Consider the following 17236-nt stretch of genomic DNA (forward strand, 5'->3'; position numbering starts at 1 on the left):
GCTGAACAACATGGCGGCGCCATTAGACACCTCACTCAACTTGACTCCGACCAACAAGCCGTCACCTGTGCCTGACCTTCGCTCCGAGCCTCAACCACGCACATCCAATATATCCATTGAGGCGATGATCCATACAACCATGGCCGACCCCAGGAACTTACCGGATAAGGCGGAAAAAAAGCACTCAGCCTCCGCACAGGACCCAATGGCGCTCAGAAAGGCGCCGGCCCTGATCCCAGCCAACCCCGCACAAGCAGCCGATATTGAGCTCAGCACTTTACAAGACAATACATTCACGGCTGAGTTTCCTTTTCTTATCCCTTCTCCAGATCGACAACTCCAGCCGCAAAAGAAATCTAAAGACACATTAACGAACTCTCTCTCAGAGCTAATAACTGACACAGACTCAGACGAGGACCTCATCTCCTCGAACACTGCTTCGCATAAAAAACTGCTCCCCCAACCTAAAAAAAGACCACCCTACAAAAATCAAGCCAACACAAGAACGAAACCTGTGCCAGTAACACAATTGCCCAATAAACCGGTGGCACCAACAAAAAAAACAAAAAAACATCAAGCCCTGATGTCTGTATCAACAAAATCTACCAGGCACCCAACAAGTGAGGCACGACCACAGCCCCGGAAAAAGAGAGGTGAACTCAAACTTTCTTTACCTACGCCTCTCCTATCATCTGCTCTGTTAAATTTCTTCAAGAACCAAGGGAAAAGAAAATTATCCACCGACTCTGAGCTGTCAGACGCGGAAATTTTAGAAGCATTTGACGAAGCAGCACCTGCCCTAAAAACCAGAAAAACTGTGGCTACTGAATGCCCCCAGCCACCTATTTGCTTCACAGACCCGAGCCAAACCTTAACTTCCAAAAGCAACTTACAAGATCTTCCGATACCACCCATGTTGTCCCCCGAGCGGTCTCATTCTGTTCCACTTATCGTCGCTCCAGACAACCAAACTGAGAAGTTCCCCTCTAGAAACTCGGAACCCAGTTCACTTCCTTACCCAACACTTAAAGATTGCCCGGCAAACCAGGGTCTCTTGGGCATTCTAGACCTATTACAGCCCAAGTCCGATTCTTCCCACAAAGTAAAGTCTGCGCAAGCGGAGACTAACTCGCACCCACCCATTTTCCCCCCCCCTGGCGCTGCTGGCAGATCCCCCACCCAGTATTATTATACAAGATGACAGCGACCAACACCAGAGCTCCGTCACAGAGAGATACTTAAGTGATGTCGAACTCGAAGGAAGATCAGTAAGGCGCAGGCATTCCTTGGCGAATCTGGCATCTTTAGGACCCAGAGACTTCCCAAGAAATAAAAGACCAGTCTTGGACCCTGCCTCCACACCTCAAAAAGACACATCGGGCAACAGAAAAGATTTAACGACAATCATGTCGGCTATAACCATCGCAATGGCCCCCTTCTGCAAACTATATGAATCACTAGGAGATGCATCAAGAGACAATACGGCCATTTTAGCTTCTATCCAGTCTAAACTCACTTTTCTCGAAGGCTACATCACTGCTATCGACTTGAAACATGACATATTTCACTCTTCAAAAGATCCAGCACCGTTGAGCCCGCTGCAACCACACTCACCAGCAATAAGGGCGACGATCCCCCCCTCAAAAGACTTGGGCTGATAGCTCCACACAGACGCCCCTAACTAACCCCTACATTGACCTTGCTCCAATATTTTCGAGCAAACCAAAGCTCACGTCAGTGGCCTCAACGTCCACTTCCAGTTCTCACCCCGCATCCGCTCAAAACCCGGATCGGACTCAACGGAGACTTCCAGGTAAAAAGACATTAAAACTAGTGCCAAGCGATCGCCACTCCTCGCCGCCGACCCATCCCTCCAACCACCTGTCAGTAGGCGGCTCAACAACCTCCAGCCACTCTATCTCAAAGGATACTCTGGTTCTGACCAGGCCACGGCCTCAAATCATAACACCCCTGGTTCAGTCTCCGAAAATCCCTGAAGACTCCTTTGATTTGAGCCTTCTATCTCCAACCCCAGTCCAAGAAGTGGACGATTTGCCCACGATACTCTCATCCACCCAAGACGCTGGACAAACCTCTCCTCGGTCGCCAACCGTACAGGTCCTCTCTGTCGTCCAATCCACTTCAACAGGAGAGTCGACTGGGAGGAACCTCGAGTCCCACCATCTGCCCACAACTGCGGCAACTGCTCTGACCAAATTGAACACTAACCACGTTCAAAATAGCGTGGAAGATAACACAAGGCCGTCAAAGTTATCTATTTCCCTCAAACCTACGGAATTGAACACGGCCAATGTTAAGACGACCAGCACCATAACCCTATTCAAAATGGAGCAGATCTCAAGCAAAGACAAACACATAATTCTCAATAGAAGAACTGTGTTAAAGATATCATCGTCAGTATCCGCCTTAAAACACTTGAAATCGGATCACTTCCAGCGGGTTGAACCATACCATAGAGACAACAAGGCCAAGGCGTATCTTTACATCTATACCTCGGCAATACAAGATATTTGTAAACAAGCTGGTGAAGACTTAAAGGCAATGGGGTTCCTCCTCTCAGAAATAAAAACCTACGCCGACAAACCAACCCCTTATGGGACACACTCAAAGAAGAAAACTACCAACGACCAGAGTCCATCTAGACGCCTTCATGATCGCAGAGACAAGCTAAGGTCTCACTTTAATGCCTCATCAAGAAAAAAGTCAACTTCCGACCAGGTCCACGACCATCGCACAGACCCTTCTAGGGATTACTCCTCCCAATACAGAACCTCATTGAAAGTGGCCTGGGCAGACGCATCACCCCAAAGGTCCCTTGGTCACAATGAACACAGGCAAGCCACACCTACCCGGTGCCTGTCTCAGTACCAGCGAGACAGACAACGCACGGGCAGATCAGCATACGCCCGGAGACACTGTTCACCTCAAAGTGCCAGCCATGCCAACAGGTCTCAACACCGACATTCAACTTTTGTCTTATCACCACCGAAAACCACTGTAAAGCCAACTGGACCATGGCACTGGATCAAAGAAGTCCTAGCTCCAAACAAGGCAAAATAGCAATCATTAGAGGAAGCCGACGTCCCCCTACATTCAAAACCTTTAACGCTGGCCTCCTGGAACACAAGGGGACATGCTCACTTAACGACTCAAAACAATATTGACTTACAACAGTTCGATATCCTTTGCCTCCAGGAAACATGGCTGCTAGACAAACCTGTGTTGGATGGCTATGAAATCGTGACATCACCCGCGGTAAAGGGTCTTCTGGGTCGTCCCTCAGGAGGTCTCTTAATAGCGGTGAGATCGGACCAAAATTTAAAAATTCTCAAAACCACTGCTAACTCCTACGGGGTTCTGGCGGTCCTGTTGGCATGGAACACCCCGCTGGTCTCTTCCAAACCATCTTCTAAACCAACCTTGTCGCCCCCCCTTGCGCTGATCACCACCTATTGGAATCCACAGAGAACTTCTCCATCTCTCTTTTGCCAAACAATGGAGGAAACAATCGACGACATCTGTATTGAATGGGAGACGCCATGGATTATTATTTGTGGTGATCTCAACGCAAAATGCGACCAGCCGAAGGCGATCTCTTTGAAGGACACGGAACCCACGCAAGCCGAACGAAGAGGTGAACTATGGATGACACTCATGTCCTCTAGGAACTTATACAACGTCGCCAAGATCAGAGAGGGCCAGCCCCCCCCCCAAACATGGAAAAGAGGTCATTGGTCGGCCACTTTGGACTACATCTTTGCCTCTGTAGCCCTGTGCACAGAAGTCCAAGACTTTCAAGTGGTGGAAACAACGTTAAGCGACCACAACCTTTTGTCCCTTTCTTGGGCCTCTAAAGCACTCTCGAACGGCAACTATCTCCCCGAGGTGGAGCTCAACCCACAACAAACGCGTCTGCGTCTGTCTGCCACAAACATAAGGGCAATCACCTCTCAGTACGCGACTAATCAAGCCGCTGAGTTACCCTGGGAGCCTCTTGGTAGACCAAACTACGTTCCGTTTCTTCTACCTTATAAGCACCCCTCGACGGTGGGTCCAAAAACCCAAAAGATCCATACTCACCACTTCGACAAACAAATAGCACTCAAAAAAACGGCATTGAGAAAGCAAAAAAGACAAGCCAAAGCAGCCAAAACTGTCGAAGCATGGAACAAGTGGGCCAATGAATTTCGAACGTATAAAGCATGGCTAAGAGCCAGACGGGCAGGCATCTACCAGCGGGACGCTGAACTTATGCTCCGAGTCCTTACAACTAAAAAGACAGCAGATTTTTGGTCCCTAATAAATCACACGCAAGCAACAACCTCTTCAAATATGATTAACGCTGTTCCGGAGCAAGCGTGGGTCACCTTCTTTACTGACCTTTTTTCGAGTCCATCAGCAGCAAAAACCCAGTGTATCACCATGTCAGACTCCCCATGGGTGGATCTCTCAGCCGTATCAGACATATCTTTTGCAATCAAAAAGCTAAAACCGTCCAGAGCGCCAGGTCCGGACGGGCTGTCCAACATAGACCTAAAAAAACATCACCATGAATGGTCCATCTTCATTTCTAACCTGTTTAACCATTGCAGATTAACGAGAAACATCCCCTTATCGTGGTGTACATCCATCATTATTCCCATCTATAAACAGGGAACTAGAGACGCCCCGGGAAATTATCGCCCGAAAGCTTTGCTGGACATTATGGGCAAGATCTTTGCGTCTCTCCTTCTAGGCCACTTTCAACAATGGGTCAAAACAGCCCCTTGCAGCGACTCTCTCCAAACGGGCTTTAAAAAGAACGGGAGCACGACACTGAACATATTCATACTATCCCTGTTGAAAGCGAAAACGAAAGAAACGTCACAACCCGTTTACGCTGTTTTTTTTGACCTTTCACAGGCTTTTGACAAAGTCGACAGAAGGAAACTATGGGACAAGTTAAAAAACTGGAACTGCCCAGAATCGGTCCTAAACCCACTAATGGCCTTGCATACCAATACCACTCTCAAGGTCAGGCTGAACAGACAAGGCACTCTCTCTAGGGAAATCAGTGCGAACAGAGGGGTTAAGCAAGGCTGCCCACTGGCCCCAGCCCTCTTTGTCGCATTTCTTGGGGACTATAAAGACTCTGAACGACTCGTGCGTTCCTTTCCGCCAAAGCTTGGAAACACGGCCCTGTCTCGACTCCTCTATGCGGATGACATGATTCTGTTTGACCAAACGCCAATTGGCTTGCAAAGACAGCTCGATAACCTTGCAGCCTACATGTCAGCTAACAACCTATTAATAAACCAGGCCAAAACCAAAATTATGATCCTCTCAAAAGCCACTCGCCCTCACAAAAAACTCACATCGTGGTCAATAAACAACATCAGAATTGAGGTGGTTTCCCACTTCAAATATCTGGGGGTGATCATTGACGGTTCAAGCAAGGAACAGAAAATGCAAGCTCACCTCTGGACAAAAACCAAGCTTTTGACCTCTCAACTCAAAGCGATCGACAGAAAATTTGGCAAATATTCATTATCCCCGGCCATTACCTTCTACAAAGGGAAAATAGTGCCAGCATTAACGTATGGCATGGACGCAATGTTCACAATCCCACACCAACTATGGCGTAGGCTAGAGGGACACATCTGGAAATCACTTTTGGGCCTACCAAATGCAATTCCCATCGAAGCAGTTAGAAGAGAGCTGGGCCTGCTCTCGTTAAGTGCGTCTGTCAGGGTGGCTTCCCTTGCCCTGTTTAGAAAGACCTTAATAAAAGATGGCCTTCCAATCTGTAACTTTATTGGCCAAGAGCTCTCCTCCTCGTCCTCCAAAGCCGCTCTGCTCTGGGTGAGTAGACAAGAACACATACTGGAAGAAGTGTCATGTTCCAAACTTGATCTAATTTCGAACCCCCAAAGGGTAAATGAAAAAGTAAAGAACCAAGACTGGATCTCCACTATTGATAAAGCGGTAGCTATGAAGTGCTTAAGACATCTTCCGCCAACATTTAACAAGTTGAAGTTGCCCCTAGGATACTGTACAAAATTCCCAGATAAAAATCTGCGAGGAATATTTTTGCGAGCACGTCTTAACCTGCTCCACACAAGAGAAATCTTGGGGATAATATCTTTAACTGCTACAACCACCTGCAGGCTATGTAACGACCCTGACTCCACGGAGTCAATTCGCCATCTCTTGCTAAACTGCCCCTCGCTGCACCGAGAACGGATGGCCTACCTTCTTCCATTATGGCACGATTCAATCCTGATTGAAGAAAACACATGGTGGTGCCGTTTGATTTCCGGTGAAAAACCCCGTTGGGCAACGGCCACGGCGAAAATAATGCAGGCGGCTTTTCTTAAAATTGCGAACCAAAGCAAGAACTCCACACCGGAAGCGCTTGCTGCTGGACATCAACCTGATAACACAGGTGCATGACATGAGGCTACAACAGGCGAACCAGGCTCCGGTGGATGCTCTCCTCTTAATCTGTAAAAATCCCGCCCTGACTCGTTTTTTCACATCAACGCTTCAAAACCTTGCCTGATTCCCGGCTTTGCACCTGTGTGGGTTCTCGAAACTCATGGAATTAAGAACTGATACCTCTTGTAAAAATCATGTTTTTTCTTTGATTATGTACAAGTAATAATAAAAAAAAAAAAAATACAACAAAATCAGACGTACTTAATTTTGCTGGGCTACTCTACGTTGATGACTTGGCAGCTGGGCCTTTCTAATACAAATAAAAGCTCAATTTTTCCAACCTCGGTTTACCTGTATAGCAGTGATGTCATTGGGGGAGGCCAAGGGTTGCAAGGGATTGGCCCAAGGTACCAAACCAGCCTCCAGAGGTCTCCTTTGGCGACCCCTAAATGAAGTAAATGAATAACCAGTTCTTTTCAGCAATCACTTTGAAAACAAAACAAAACATAGATGAAACATCAACAGATTTGGGCAGATCAGTTGCATGCCAAATTTGGTGAACTTCATTGACTTGGGAATTACAAAGAAAAAATGTTTTCATGTTCCTGGATAAAGTGCAATAAAGAACATGGCATCCCCAGTAATCATTCACTGTTCAACAGCAGTGAGCTTGTACACCACAAGCAGCAGCGATGAAGCAGGAAGCGTTAGATGGTCGTTCATGAAAAAATAATTTGTTCATTAATATAAATATGCATAAAGAAGCGATAGGAACAAAAACAAATAGCACTTTCAATGACTATCTCATATTCCTACCTGCCGCTCCGCCCTGAAAAAATGGACCTCGTAGTCAAAAATATATTTTAAAAAATGTTATCAATTTTATTACATTTTCATATTAAAATACAACATCGTACAAATCTAAAATATTTCTAGAAACGTCTTTCATCTAAGCAACACCCACCAGCTTAGTGACAACACAACAATAAATCAAACCACCAAAATACATATACACATTATCAGAGTTAAGCCCTGCGAGCGGCACTAGACATTGGCAAGTGTTGCCATATGTGAGGCCAGAAAATCTGTCCACTGGCTCCCGGTCAAGGACCGAATCAACTTCAAGATCCTGTCCATCGCCCACCGCTATTTGTTTAACAACACCCCCTTGTATCTCGCACAAACAATCAAACATACCCCAGCAAGACCGTTGAGATCTGCCCACAAGCATTGCCTCGTCACTCTGAGATTCAAGCGTAAAAGAGCAGGGGGCTTCAACTTCCCAATCCGGGCCTCGACCCTCTGAAACAAACTCTCACCCTACCTGAGAAATGAACCATCTTTCTATAGTTCCCAAAAAAAGATCAAAACCCAGTTCTTTAACTAACCTCCCCATGCACTCTTCCCCTCTTTCTCTGAAACTTCCTACCACTCTTCTGTAACCAGCGCCTAGATGCCCGTGGGCTTCACTTGCTTGTAAATGTTTAAATGAATAAATAAAATCCTTATCGGCCAACTCTATCTCTTTGCTGGGACAACCAATGTCTGCTCAATGTACCGGTATTCCATCAAGCCCAGGGGCAGCATCTCTCCAGCGCTGACATCTCTCCACTGGCTCCCCATGGCTGCAAGGAACAAGTTCAAGACCCTCTGCATAGTCCACAAGGCTTTCTGGGGCCTTTGCCGTTACTTTCTGAAAGGCTCTCTTCCCAAATACTCTCCTTCTAGAGTCCTTCTGCCTCCTCCAACTCCGTGCGGGTGAGCCATTTCTACAAACAGAGATTTGGGGGTGGATCCCTATGCTCTGCAGTTGCTTCCCTCTGGAACAGCCACCCTACCTCTTTTCGACTTGAGCCGGACCTCCTCAAGTTCTGGAAACTCCTCAAGACATTCCTCTTCTCTTCCTCTTTCCCCTGCTAACCCCCCTCTTTCTGCTTATTTTCCTCACTCCTTCTCTTTCCCCCTGCTCAGTTAGCTGACTGGTGCACCTCCAGAACCTCACAGGTTCTGGGCTCCCCCGCTAGTTCTGTACTTGCCTCTGCACTGTGCCTGGTGCTACTGCAATATACCCCATGAGGGGGGCAACCACTTTTCACTTAACCCTGGTCCCTGCTGGACTGGGCGTGCTTGTCCCTCTCCCCATCCCTCACACTTCTGTTCTGTGCACTTCCTCAACCTTGAATATTCCAGGCCCAGCAAGTCTGTCTGTCCAGTCCGCCCTCTTATCCCCCCACCCCCCACCGGACCCTCTAGTTTTGGTCGTGCTTGAAATACTCATGCATAGGTGCAATGGATGACCAACCACCAAGCAATCTGAAATGTTTGGCACCAGTACTGTAGTGCTTGATCTGTATGTTCCTTCTCTTCCCGCCCCCTCCTCCCCAACCCCCTTTTTCTCCCCTCACCCTTTGTCAGATAAGCCTCTGGCCTAGTATGCAAGTTATTATTGTTAGATCATTCGAAATCTTCAAGGCCTAAGAAGGACTGTATTCCCTTGTTTCCTTCCCGCTTTGAAGCACTTCACTTGTGTATAATCGATTTACAAATTTACAATTACAATGCATAAAACAAAAGTGTTACTGTAACTGACCCCTAGAAATAACAAGTCAGAAAGTAAAATGAGCAAGTTTGTGTACCTTTACAAAATACACAACAAAATACCAAGAAACTTACCAAACGTATAATACATTCTAAAAGCACACCTTACAATTTTAACAATAGTCCTAATGAACCCATTAAATATCGTAAAACCTTAGACTCACGCTCACACAAATGACTATCTCACAAAAACATAGGCTTCCTACCAGCTTTACACTACATATCATATCAAACAGTAACAGACACTCACAAGCAAAATGCAAACACACGAACAACAGAAGTATACAAATCACTGTTAACACATTAATAACAATCCTTAGCAAAAGGGTCAGTTAAGGTTCAATGGTTGTTTTATTTTATGTTTACTGAGTAATAATAGGTTAAACCTTAACGTTGGCATTGCCATCATGTGTAGACCTCAACTTTGTTTTTCACACTGATTTTTATGAAACGACAAAACTAATGAAATGGATAGATGCGTTAATTTTCTCCTTGTATGTGTTCTGTGACGAATCTGCAGATCTGTCCCTTCTTCCCTACGGGAGTCCTGTCTCATGGGGCCGGGGTGGTGTGACCACGGTCAAGTGGTCCCCCTTGGGATGGTGTATCATGGACACCTGGGGGATAACCCCTGTGAGACGAGGGATGACACTAGGGAAAGGACACACACGCAATTCCCACCCACAAACTGAGCCCATTCACACCGCTTAAGAACCAAGGTGAGCGGGTACAGCTCTGATGAACAAATCCTTGCTAATTTCTCTCATCAGAATATTATTAAAGGTTAATCCAGTATGCGGTGCCTGCGCACTGGGCACTAACATACACACAACAACTGGACATGGGCTAGAAAGCTGACAGTGAGGGGTGCACTCCCTTTGTCTAGCCTGACCAGCTAGAAAATATGAATCAGTCCGAGATGCATTGGCATATTGACAATGGCCTCAAATACTGGTTGATTTAATAAATACACTTTGATTTTCTAACCATTTATGAATTACGGTTGATGCAGTGATTCCTGTAACTGACATTATCTAACTACTACGTACACATTTGATGAATGTTTTCTAGCTTCTCAGACTAGACAAAGAGAGTGCAGCCCTCGCCGTCGGCTTTCTAGCCTAGGCCCATTCACACTGCTTCCCAGACACACGGACTGCCCACCCCACCCCACATATATTAATCACATACTGTAAACTGCCTCATGCACACACAGTGCCTCCACACACACTTACCCTCCACAGACACATCCTTCCTATAGACAGTGCCACCACACACAGACCTCCCCTCACAAATGCTTCTTTCCAGCTGCAGTCTTTGAAAAAGGTATGTGTGAAGCCTTTAAATATAGAGAATGTTTGTAATCTGGGGCGTAACCACCTATTTCCAGCTGAAAGGAGAAAGAAAAAAACTTTCAATAAAGGGTGTAATATAAAATAATTCAGGAGATCACAGTTGAACCATGAATAACTAAAAGATCTGCCTCTTTGTGAATCTGCCTGCCAGCCATTGGCATCTCCACTTAATGCTGGAATTCTATTTCTGATCTGCTAGCTGCCACAAATTCGCCCAAAGGATTCATTCTTTTCCTAAGTGCCTGTGTTTGTCCGATGCTGGCCCTTTATATTAGGAGTCTGGAGTCCTCGAGATGCCCAAATCACTGGGAACTTAGAGTGCAGACTTAAACCGCGATTTTTGACCGATGTCATCAATTATTTAGTGTTCTCCATTAAAATGGGCTTCGTGGTCTGAAAAGTAGGTAGGCCACCCGCTAGAATGACCTATGCTTTGCTACCATTAGGTTTTAGCCAATTAACACACAGCCAGTTTGATTGATCATTCAAAATCAACCTTTAAAGATAGCGGGGAGTGTTAACCATTATTCGTTTGGGGGGAGGGAAACGATAGCATGAAAATGTTGGGATACCTTTGGAATAGGCTGAAAGAAGATGAGGTTGTGCGACGGTGGGAGTCAGAGTGGCTACCCAAGTATTGAAATCTCCAAGAACATGCTGAGATGATATAAGAAGATTTTTGTATTACTTTGTCTCTGTCTCTTTGTAACACATTGAAGGTCGAACAAGTACTAGTCGGGCTATGAAGTAAAAAATAAAGCTCAACAAAGGTAGGCAGGAACATGCTTTTGACAGTAAGCAAATCTGTCTTCATAGAACAGATGTTGTTTTTTGACATGTAGGGAAATCGTAAACCATTCTAATTTCAGATGGTGTGGAATTTTTATCTGGTGATATTGCATTAACAGTATGTGGAAATTAGCAGTCCTTGGCCATGGTTTGCTTGGGGACTCCAAATTCTGGGGCAGAAATGTATTATGTGCTGAAAATATATGATGGATAGAAATGTTCCTCTTTCTCAAGCTTCATTCCTTGACCATCTCCCAGCTTCTTTTGACCGGTTTTATTTGTTTAAAATTAAGATTTCTGCAAAAGCAGGCTTTTTAAAATTGCTAAACAGTTCTTTTGTTTTGTTGTAGCTCTGATGAACATGAAAGGTCTTCATCACCGCGAAACAGAAAATATTCAGACTATAATAGACCAGATGAAGCAAGATCAAATAAGGGCCGATACAATGACCGATCAAGGGACACAAGGTAAGATTTTCTATCATTAAATCAAGATGTGTATTTCTGTAAATCATTGACTGTACTTTAAGAATTCAATGATGCCCCTAAAAGGCTTTGAAATGCCCTTGCGTCTAACAGGCATTTTAGATTTTTGTGTGCTTATGAAGATCTTGAATTCAGTCCTTGGGGATGGAAAATCTTTTACTCTTTTCCTTTTTCACCAGATCCATGAGCCTGAACCTCGCCTCAGGGCACCTTGTCTAGATCCAAATTCTTAAGGAGGGCATTGTTGAATTTGTCTGTTATTAAGGGAGCCTTCCCTCTAATCAGGCTGTGTGTACATTTTCCAGAAAGTTAAATTCTTTCCAGTATGCAGACACGACATGGGAACATAATACACATACTACATTCCATCAAAGACTGTAATCTATTATGATTATATTTCCCTGTGATAAATCCTGTATGGGGAAAACTAACATGTTTCACCGTGAGCACTGTTTAAAAATCCGTAAGACAAAATTGATGGCACTACTAGTGCAGCATTTTGTTGACTCTGATACACAACTGACGATATCGCTTGGAGTGCACTTGAAAATGTAATGCTGGATTAGAGGAGTGGATCTATTGATTTGAAGTTATTGCATTGAAATGAAAAGATGAAATAAAGCAGCCTCCTATGAAGGAAGTGGGTGATTATACCAACTCTTCCATTGAGTAGAGTTCCCCCTCCCTAACATTATACTGATATTTTCTTTATTTATTTTATTTACTTATTTATTCATTTATATAGCGCACCGAGCCATCTGGGCGCATTTCTTACAGGTACAGAAGTTACAACATAATTGCAAACGAATTAGCAGATAGAATACTCATAGTGCAATAGAAAAGTAAAGTAAAGCCAAGCGGAATAGCGGGTAGAATCATTAAGGTGCAATAGAGAAGTAAAGGCAAGCAGAATAGTGGAAAAACATACTTAAGTCTCTTGCGAGAGGAGCCAAGTTTTTTCCTTTTTCCTGAATAACTGGAAAGACGGTTCAGCTCTTAGGGTTAATGGCAGAGTGTTACAAAGTTTAGCTGCTAGCATAAGGAAGCTTCTTCCTCCGGCCTTCTGGAGCTTAAACCTGGGGATCTTTAGACAGTGTAATTGAGAGGATCTTTTTGGACAGTTTGAGGTGTTTCGGGAAAGGTTGTCAGTCAAGTAGCTGGACGCAAGATATTGTTTTGTTTTTCTTATTAAAATATTTGTTTTGAGGTTTTGGTAATCCTGTGGATTACCGCATGGCTCCTGAATCTCCCCTACACTGTATAATATCTATGCAAAACCACTGTTCGACCACCTCGACTCATTGGGCATTGTGTACACTATGCTGACATGCCCATTCTCATCCCCCCTCTCTGGCGACCACACCAGGATTCTCTCAAAGTGAACATAATCTACAAAGCGATCCAATCCTGGATAGCCACACACAGCCTCTGTCTCATCGATGAAAAGACAAGAGCTTCCCCTCATCGCCAGCCAACCCTCCACCTAGCCAAATTAAACCAGCCCTACAAAACCGTAGATGGACACAACATCCCATTTGCCACCTGAGTGGAAACTCTCAGCGTATACTTGGACTCCTCTCTAAACATGACTTGTCGGGTTAAACATATTGCCCCTACACCTGGCTACGCTACGAAGGTTATCAACGCCGGCAAACCCTTCCTGTCCACCAAGAACCCGCTTGGAGTAGCCCGTGCACTTATCTGCTCAAAACTGACTTGTGTAACTCACTTCTATGCAGCACCTTTGAAAAGAGTTTAAGTAAACTACAAATCATACAGGAAAATGCCCTGCGAATGTCACTAGACATTGGCAAGCATTACCACATCTGAGGCCAGAAAATCTGTCCACTGGCTCCCGGTCAAGGACAAAATCAACTTCAAGATCCTGTCCATCGCCCTCCGCTGTTTAACGACACCTCTTTGTATCTCGCACAATCAATCAAGAAACATCCCCAGCAAGACCATTGAGATCTGCCCACAAACATTGCCTCGTCACTTTGAGATTCAAGCGTAAAAGATCAGGGGGCTCCAGCTTCCCATTCCGGGCCTCCACATCCTGAAACAAACTCCCACCCTACCTGAGAAACGAACCATCTTAATATATTTTCAAAAATAAAGTTCAAAACCCACCTCTTTAACTAACCTCCCCGTGCACTCTTCCCCTCCTCTTTCTCTACAACTTTCTACCACTCTTCTTTGCCCAGCGCCTAGATGTTTGTGGGCTTTGCTCGCTTGTAAATATTTAAATTAATAAATAAAATCCTTATCCACCAACTCTATCTCTTTGCTGGGACAACTAATGTCTGCTTGTTATACCGTTATCCCATCATAGCCATAGAGGAGACCTATGATTTTCGGTCCTGGGGCCTCGTCTCAGAAACCTCTAAAAACATCTCTTTAAATAATTGAACATTCCTCTGTACATAATGTTTCTAGCATGTAATTCAATGGATTTTTTTGTTGTTAGTGTGTATTATTTTGTGTTGCCCCTCTCATTAACCTTTATCTGACTAACCACTTTGGGATACTAATATTTTTCTTTATCTCTGTTTTGTTGAGCCATTATGAGTGTGCCGTAGTATTGGAGTGACAAAACAAAAAATGTTCCTCAAAATAAAACACAAAACTGTCAACATTACGCGCATAACAATCTTACAGTGCTCCTGTAAAGAAACAAATTAATCAGTTGGGAAATGTTTTAATTGAATAAAAGCAAAAGTTACTAGCTATATGATGTCCAAATGTTGGATATGAATGTTAAGAGGTAATCTTTTATTGGACACTAAAACAGAACCGCAAGATTTATCCTTGGCCTGAAGCCCAGGTGCCGCATGCCTCCGGTGCTGAAATCTCTCCACTGGCTCCCCATTTCTGCAAGGATCAAGTTCAAGACCTCTGCATAGTCCACAAGGCTTTCTGGGGCCTGGGCCCTTACTATCTACAATGTTCTCTTCACAAATACTCTCCTTAGAGCCCTTCGCTCTGCCTCCTCGAACACTCTGCGGATGAGCCGTTTCTCCAAACAGAGATTTGGGGGTAGATCCCTATGCTCTACCGGTGCCTCCCTCTGGAACAGCCTCCCTACCTCTCTTCATCTTGAGCCGGACCTCCTCAAGTTCTGGAAACTCCTCAAAACTTTCCTCTTCTCTTCCTCTCTACACTGCTAACCCTCCTCTTTCTGCTTATTTCCCTCCCTCATTCTCTCCCCCCCCCTGCTCAGTTAGCTGACTGGTCGCCTGGTGCACCTCCAGAACCTCACAGGTCTGAGGCTCCCCTGCTAGTCCTGCACTTGCCGCTGGGCCTCTGCACTCTGCCTGGTGCTACTTCAATATGCACCATGATCCGGGCAACCACTGTGCACTGGCCCCTGCTGGACTGGGTGTACTTGTCGCTCCCCCTGCCCCTCCCTCGCACTTCCTGTTCTGCGCACTTCTTCAACCTTGAATGTTCTAGGCCCAGGAAGTCTGTCTGTCCAGTCCTCCCTCTTGATCCCCCGCCCCCGACCCCTGTAGCTTTGGTCGTGCTTGAAATGCTTATGCATAGGTGCATTGGATGACCAGCCACCAAGCAATCTGACATTTTCAGCATATCAATACTGTAGTGCATGATCTGTATGTCCCTTGAATCCCCCCACCCTGCACCGCCGCCCCCTTTATTTTCTCCTCTCATCCTTTGTCGAGCACTTCACTAGTAGATATGCCTCTGGTCTAGTATGCTAGTTATTGTTCGATCATTTGGAATCTTCAAGGCCTAACTGGATTCCCTTGAAGCACTTCACTTGTGTATAATCGCTTTACAATTTTACAATTACAATGCATAATACAAAAGTGTTGTTACTGTAACTGACCCCTAGAAATAACAAATCAAAGTAAAATGAACAAGTTTTTGTGCTTTTACAAAATACCAAGAAACTTAGCAAACATATAATACATTCTTAAAGCACACATTACAATTTAAACAATAGTCCTAATGAACACTATCTCACAAAAACATAGGCTTCCTACCAACTTTACCCTGCATATCATATAAAACAGTAACAGACACTTGCAAGCAAAATGCAAACACACCAACAACAGAAGTAAACCAATAAAGCACTGTTAACAAGTTAATAACAATCCATAAAAAAAGCACACGCTCTCGCATTCACGCGCTTGCACACATATTCACGCTTGCACATGTACACACATGTACGCACGCGTGCTCTCTTGCACGCGTGCTCTCTTGCACGCGTGCTCTCTCTCGCGCTCTCTCGCGCGCTCTCTCTCTCGCACGTACGCGCACGCTCGCACGTGTGCGCGCGCTCTCTATGAAACACATACGCACTTTGTTGGAAGGCCAACATACTGGTTATGGAGAGACCCAGCAGCCCGTGCAACTCCCGACGGCCACCCGAAGGTCAGGGCAGCACTGGGGAAAGCGCCCAGTCCCGAGGGTCCCAGGAAGCATAAAGGAAGTGGAGAAGGGGTCCGTGACTCAAAGCAGAGAGGTCATTGAAGACCCAAACCAGTACCGGGAAGTCCTGGGGAATAACAGCAAGGCCAGAAACCCAACACAGTCCCGGGAAATTGGAAGAAGTGGAGGCACAGTGTCTGGGGCCCACACAGAGCCAAGAAGTCTCTAGAAGAGATCACAGAAAAGGCAGAAAACCCCACAAAAGGAATAGCCCTTCCTGGTGGAACCACAGGAACCAGGAGAGTCTGCAGGGAAAGAGAGTAGACTGGGCACTTAAGGAGCGAGACAGACAGCGTCCCTGGGTCCAAACTTGAGCGAGTATTCAGGGACTTGGCGGAAGGACACCCCAAGTGAGAAAGAGTCGAGGACAGCGTGGCCCGCTGCAAGTAGAGGAGCTGAGAAACACCACGTGCTGTGGAGTCGCAGACCCAAGGACAGGTATGTGGAAGCAGGCCAGAGTCTGCTGAGAGATCCTGATGGGATCAGAGAAGGACGCTTACACATTCCCTGAAGGCAAGGAAGCGAAGGAGCAGACCAAGGGACAAGGAGCAGTATGATGGCAAGAGGAAGAGAACTGTGAGAGGCAAATATATAACCGTGTTTGGCAGGTTAGTGAACCAAGCTTGTTATGGAGTGGAAAGCAGGGCATGGGACAACTACATGTTGTGAAAGGAATAAACCAGTATTACTGGAATAACAATGACACCAAACATGTTAATGAAGAAAAGGGTCTGCGACCCTGACAAATTGTGAATATTTGTGAAGAGACCAGGGGAAGAGCATTGTCCCCCTTGGCATTATGGGATCTGTAAAGGTTAGGGGGAGGGAGTCATCCCCCCTAACATCAAGACTGGTGAATTGTATATACTGGTACTGACTCGAAAACGACTACCTTTGGAAGGCAAGTGAAAACCAATTTGATGTTTTTGTGCACCATTTGGAATTGAGAAAGAACTTTTAAGTTAACTTTCAAGAAACATTATTTTCCCCCATTTTCCCCCCTTCTCGTCCCCCCCCCTTTTGGGGGTGTTTTGGGCAGGGAGGGGCAGGAACTGGTTGGGAGTGTGCATTGGGATTTGCATGGTCATTGGTAGTTGATGGGTGGGTAAATAAACACCT

General features: G+C 45.4%; 1 protein-coding gene across 2 annotated transcripts in view; it reads left to right on the forward strand.

The window, feature by feature from the left end:
* Nucleotides 1-17236, forward strand: part of CWC22 (CWC22 spliceosome associated protein homolog) — a 743793-nt gene that overhangs the window by 143810 nt on the left and 582747 nt on the right. For both annotated transcript variants that reach the window (XM_069616085.1, XM_069616086.1), the window contains exon 4: nucleotides 11531-11647. In XM_069616085.1, the coding sequence (XP_069472186.1) occupies nucleotides 11531-11647 (117 nt within the window). The remainder of the gene's footprint in view (nucleotides 1-11530; nucleotides 11648-17236) is intronic.

This window comes from Ambystoma mexicanum, chromosome 9, assembly GCF_040938575.1.
Source record: "Ambystoma mexicanum isolate Mex_15411 chromosome 9, UKY_AmexF1_1, whole genome shotgun sequence".
In the NCBI taxonomy this organism is placed as follows: Eukaryota; Metazoa; Chordata; class Amphibia; order Caudata; family Ambystomatidae; genus Ambystoma; species Ambystoma mexicanum.